This window comes from Leguminivora glycinivorella, chromosome 18, assembly GCF_023078275.1.
Source record: "Leguminivora glycinivorella isolate SPB_JAAS2020 chromosome 18, LegGlyc_1.1, whole genome shotgun sequence".
Lineage (NCBI taxonomy): Eukaryota > Metazoa > Arthropoda > Insecta > Lepidoptera > Tortricidae > Leguminivora > Leguminivora glycinivorella.
Window position 1 is genome coordinate 15,830,201 of NC_062988.1, and position 6,000 is coordinate 15,836,200.

A 6,000-nucleotide genomic window follows, 5' to 3' on the forward strand; every position below is an offset into this window, starting at 1 on the left:
AACCAGTCAAATGTTAACAAAGTTATGATCAATTATTTCCCTCAGCATGTTGAGGCTATACTTGTCTGACCTCACATCAGGCGGCTTTGAGATTCTTCCATACGAATGTGACTATGGAACATTGTTCATTAAACATACTTTACTCCTACTAAAGGTGCTTTTACACGCCAGTCATTCACATACCATTGCCCCATTTGCTCTATAGTTACTTGGTGCATATTGAACAAACGCGGCAATGGTATGTGAATTGCTGGCAATTGTGTTGCCTGTGTAAAAGCACCTTAAGGCACTTATTATGGCATAGTATGCTAAAATACAAATTAAAATTTAATGAAGTAATTATATTACATCCCAAGTCCATGAAATTGTAAAAACAGCACACTATGTAGGTATAGTCAGCACCACAAATATGAATACAGTCAAAGCGCCAAAAATAAGTAGTTATACAGAACTTTATTACCTGTGAGTACATTAAGGTCGTGAATACATAGTTTTGGCACTTTGCTGACAGTTCATATTTTTCAGACAGATCATATTTAATTGACTTCCGAGGCGAAGCCGAGGGCGTTAAGCTCAACCAATGATTTGACATCTTATTCGGCTTCCTTATTTACTGAAGCCTTAAGTCTGAAGGAGATGTGTAGATGCACCATGCGCGGATCCAGGGGGGGGGGGGATCATGACCCCCCTGGAGCCTGAGTTGGCCATACAAATAGACCACGTGACCACCCTGGGGCCCCGGTCCTTTACCAGGCCTCCCCCCCCCCCCCCTGGGCACGAAGCTGGATCCGCGCTTGAGATGATGTTAGCAAAAAGTGATCACTGTATTTCCTTGAGCATGTTGAGCCTGTACTTGTTATCCGGGAACCTCATCTTGACGATCTGGCGGACTTCCTCGCAGGTGTAGCTCTGCGCTAGTTCCTTGTTCTTCCACCCGTCCGCGGTCTCTAGGAGCTGCGCTTTAAGCAGTTGCGGCATTTTGGTGAACTTCGTCCAGACGTTGACTTTCTTGTCCAGTTCTATTGGCTTCTGTAATAAATAAATAGAAATGTAGGAAGTTTTTACAGTTTTTGATCAGATCTCACATTAATATGAAAATGTTTTTGACGCAAACGCTGTCAAACCACTACAAAAGAGCTACATAAGATATAATTATATGCTTACCTTAACGGCCCGGCCACGACATTGGTCTAAGCGCGACAGCGGTGAGCGGCAGCCATACGTGCGAATGAAAAGTCCCATCGCTGTGTCTCGCTCCAGTGTATGGCCGCCGCTCACCGCTGTCGCGCTTAGACCGATGTCGTGGCTGAGCCGTAAGTTGGCTAGGTAGGCGTGTACTTTTAAAACTAAACTAGATCCATAGTTGAGAAGTAGCAAACTTACCTCAAAAAGTGTAATAATATTATGTAGACCTTCATCTATCCCAACAACATTAATTCATGAACTTACCTCAAAGTGCAGTAACATCTTCAACAGAGTCCTGCAGTCTCACTGCTAACATATAGACCAAGTCTTCCTGCATCTGCCTGCTGTCGAAGATCCGCTGCAGAACAGACTGGCAGAACAAACTTACCTCAAAAAGTGCAGTAATATCTTCAACCGAGTCCTGCAGTCTCACTGCTAACATATAGACCAAGTCTTCCTGCAGTGGCCTGCTGTCCGCGAAGATTCGCTGCAGAACGGACTGACAGAACGCTTGCACCAGAGTGCACATGGCCAACTCATACATCCGGGTGGGCAGGATGTGATGCCAGCTGCATTTGAGGTCTTTCATCAGGATTATGGCGTTGTTCACCGCTGTGTCGAATTGCTCGTAGGTGGTTTTGGACCAGGGTGACAGTTCTGGAAGGGTAAGATGAAAATTATTACTAAGAGAATGTCAAGTTTGTAAGAAAAATAAATTAAACGAATATTATTATTAATTATTTGGATCCACACGGAATTAATACACGATATTGCGATGTTGCTGTGCAAATAAACCTCAGTCATTCGTAGCCCAGTCCACACAGAGCGACGCACGCCGCGAGGCAAGGTGCTCACGCGGCAAGCGTGCTACGTGTAGCGTGTAGACGTGCCTGGGCTGAGACAGGTTGAATGGCCCCACAAAATGCGCGCATGCCTCGGCAGACGTTCCTAGCTCTATGTGGACTGGGCTATGAAAGTATGATATGAACATGTGTTCAGATGCTTTGAGCAGCAAACATATAGGTATAGTATAGGCGAGATTACCATAATGTCGAGTTTTTGTTTGATTGTAGCATCCGTAGAAAACAAGCATATGCACTGGCTGATAATAGCAGACAAGATGGCCTATAGACGCATAATAAGCAGACAAAATGGCCTATAGACGCCTACAACTTCTAAAATGTCGAGCACACTTACGAAAAATAATCCTACAATTCCCGATGTAATATAATCCGACTTTTTTAATTCATAACCGACATTTACTGACAAAAACCGTACCTGAGAGGCATAAAATTAAGTGCCATTTTAGTAATTTCACAGGAGAGCCAATTTTGTGTCAAATTGTTTATAATTAATAAGAATAAGAATAATTTATTGAAAAAAAAACCTTATTGCTAATATTACATTTATGCGTTTACTTATCTTACGTGCTTATCTAATTGAATGTGATATGTTGTTGATGAATAGCTCGTCATAGACCAGCTTTACACCTTACTTCATATGTAAACCCCAGAATTTTCAACTTACCACTAGGCTCAATGCTCTGAGTAATGACATTCTTCTGTTGCTGCAAATACAGGGAGATCTTCTCCATTCCGAGCACCCTCAGGTCCTGGATGCAGACTAGCATGGTCAGGTGGTCGGCCAGCGGGCCGGGCAGGCTGGTGCGCCACGGGGGACCGAGGAGCCCGTGGGCTAGGTACAAGCAGTTGTTGAAGAACAGAGCTGGAAATTAATACATAAATGTTTTAAATCAGTCAGTTCGCTTCTGTAATCATTTCAATTAAATCACATTATTAAAATCCATATAGTTTCATTGAACCTACCCATACCTTAGAAATAGATCCAGACATGCAGAATCATTGTTACTACTACATCAATTATTTATGCAGAATGAGGAGGCACACTGACATTTTATTCCACCAGGCGGCACCTGTGCAAGTGCCTAGGCATGTCACTGTCATTCATATGTGAGAGAGAGAAAAAGCATATCATCTTCTTACTCTCACATGTGAAGTTCTTTATCTGTGCAATGGACTAATAGGGTGGTGCCATCTGTCATAAGCTTTGAGTGTGCCTCCTCAATTGAATCATGCATTTTTAAAAACGTGACATTCTATTTTTATTTAATTTTTACTAAAAAAAAAATAACGTAACTCACCTATATCCAGAGGGCAGCACTCCAAATTAATCTTAAACTTCTTAGGCACAATGCTTTGATACATCCCAGTTATATCCTTGATGTATGACACCAACTGAGTGCTATATTTCTCGGGCAACTTAATACTCTCCTCTAAGTGCTCTAAAATCATCCTCAAAATTCTTTTCACATTCTGTGATATTACACACTTTGGTAAAAACACCGGCTTGTTCAAATCCCAGGTATATTCAGTCTTTTTCGTTACTTCCAGCATGGACTCATTTTCGTTCACCCCCTCCATTCCAACAACCTCTGTTCCGTACGAGAGACTTTGGCTTAACAAGCTCCGGACATCATTCAGCAGTTTGTCACACTTCTTATTGTAGAGGACGCACTCTGTATCGTCGATATACTTGTTCAGCGGGGACTTTGAGGCTTCTACAAATCTGGAGTCAATGAGGAACTTGTTGAAGGCATCTAATTCAACCACAAGGTTTGTATAGTTCTCATAAGTACTGTTACAGGACGGTAAGTTATTCCTGATACAGTCATCTATTATTTTATTAAAGAATTTTTGTCTGATTGAATTTGCAAAAATCTCAATGAAGTTTTGATCCCCTTCCAACTGAGAGCCCAGAGTAGATTGCAGGAACTCAAAGATGGCCGTTAAGTTATTGAATATTGTCTGATAGTTTGGTTTAGCCTTGTTAGCCAAATCTATTTTTATATTGAAGAAAACAGCACCTATGTGGTCTTCAGTAAATATCTCACAGTTATGTCTTATCACATTGTGTAAAAGTTGATCTAGGAAGAAATGGGAGAACTGGCCTAACTCTGCATTTAATCTTTTTGTTACATATAAAGTCCTGAGAACTTTCTGCAGCATGATAGGGTCACTCTGTTGAACAGACAGAGAGTAAGTTAGGAAATGGAGACTTTTGACCTCAGACCATGAGAATAAATCTTCCCACTCCACACTTAATTGTGCAGTATACAGTGACAACTGGTTTTCAGCTTGCGCTATCAAGTTCAACAAGGCTTTAGCTGCGTCACCTTTAAAATTTAGTAGCTGAATCTGATTTTGAAGCTTTTTAATGGCTAACATAGCTTCACAGTAATCATGTCTCCTGAAATCGTGGTCGGCAACTTGTAAGACGCGCTTACCTTCAGCTGCAACACAAAACTCGTTTAAAACGTCCATAGATTTATTTAACTTTTCACAACGTTCATTGAACTCTTCATCAGTTATATCGAACTTTACTCGCAACGATTTTAACTCTTCAGTAATAGTAGCGTAGTCATTGATGATGTTTCCCTTTCTATTCTTGTAGTTCAATCGGTCCAGGCTTTTCGTTGTGGTGTAGTTGAGGTACGAATCAACGAAATGTTGCTGCAATGTCCATGATAATATTTCAACACGTTCGATAAGATCTTTAAGCCTTGGTGTTAATTCGTCGTTATATTTCTTAAAATCCTTCATTTTTGTAGAATCAACTTCTTGTAACACAGCACTTACTAAGCTCATTTTGCTTAAAAAATGTATTAATCTTGAAACACAGTAGTGCCTTTGTATCGGACTTCGGTTAAGTGTTTTGATTTTTGAAATTCGAACGTGCTGTGACATTTATGACGTCAAAGTGACAGTAGGTACGTTCATAACCTCCTAAGGCCCAAGGTCCTTCCTATAGTAATAATTAAGTTGGTCATTCAGACCCAGCTTCTTCAACGACTGTATAGTCATAGCGTACCACGGTCCTACCAGTAGGACTTATTATAAAAGCCATCATTTTGATTTCAAATTGCGCACCAATCTAAACTGACGTCATACGATTTTCTAGAGGGGTATTTTAGTTTGAATGTGAACACACTCATAAGCTTGAAAAATAAAAACAAAGTGTCAAACTGACAACTTACAGACGGCGACATGGGTATTCCGTGAAGGAGAGGTAAGTAAATCCAATTTTATTCATGTAATCTTGAGTAATTTTTTACTAATTTTTAAATTATCTTCATTTTTATAAGTTATTTTACGGAGTTAAGTAATAATTTCATTGATTTTGCTTATATTTTACGAAATACGGGATGTAAAAATATTATGTCCTATGAGCAGTACCTCGGGTTTATACAACTACATAATTTAATAATAATGTTTGTGGTGGTTGCAAAAACTGACACATATTGCTTTTATTGTTGTAGGATTAAATAACAGAGAAACATAATTCGCTCTTACGGAATCAGAAATAGAAACTGAAGATGAAGAAACAGACTTTTGCAACATAAATCTCATAGAAACAAATTTTGTACAAACAAGATCCCGGTATGATTCCTCTAGTTCCTATGTCGATATTTCTCTGTCAGAACTAATTTCAAAGCCTATCCACGGCAGGACTCGATATTTCGTCGTGCATCTTCTGCAGGACGTCGTCGAGGAGCGCCTACAAGAGGACGATCTTACGCTCGCAGTGGAGTAACGTTCGTCCAAGAAGAGCGTAAAATCTTAATTTTTGGGTCTAGTAAACCACTAAAGATTAGTGATTAGTGCATTATATAATTTAAATAAGACTATTATTTTATTGTTTTCATTCAATAAAACTGAAAAAGAAACAAATCTTAAGTGAGTTTTTTTATTTCGTAATATAAATTACGTTTTTTTATAAGCCCATGGTCCTTCATGT

At 39.7% G+C, this 6,000-nt stretch overlaps 1 protein-coding gene across 1 annotated transcript in view; it reads right to left on the minus strand.

The window, feature by feature from the left end:
• Window positions 1-4,892, minus strand: part of LOC125235792 — a 29,559-nt gene extending 24,667 nt beyond the window's left edge. Inside the window, 5 exon segments of the mRNA XM_048142378.1 lie at window positions 281-308; window positions 824-1,029; window positions 1,574-1,842; window positions 2,713-2,910; window positions 3,347-4,892. Of these exon segments, the coding sequence (XP_047998335.1) occupies window positions 281-308; window positions 824-1,029; window positions 1,574-1,842; window positions 2,713-2,910; window positions 3,347-4,850 (2,205 nt within the window). The 5' untranslated portion in view covers window positions 4,851-4,892.
• Between the last annotated feature and the right edge of the window lie 1,108 nt (window positions 4,893-6,000).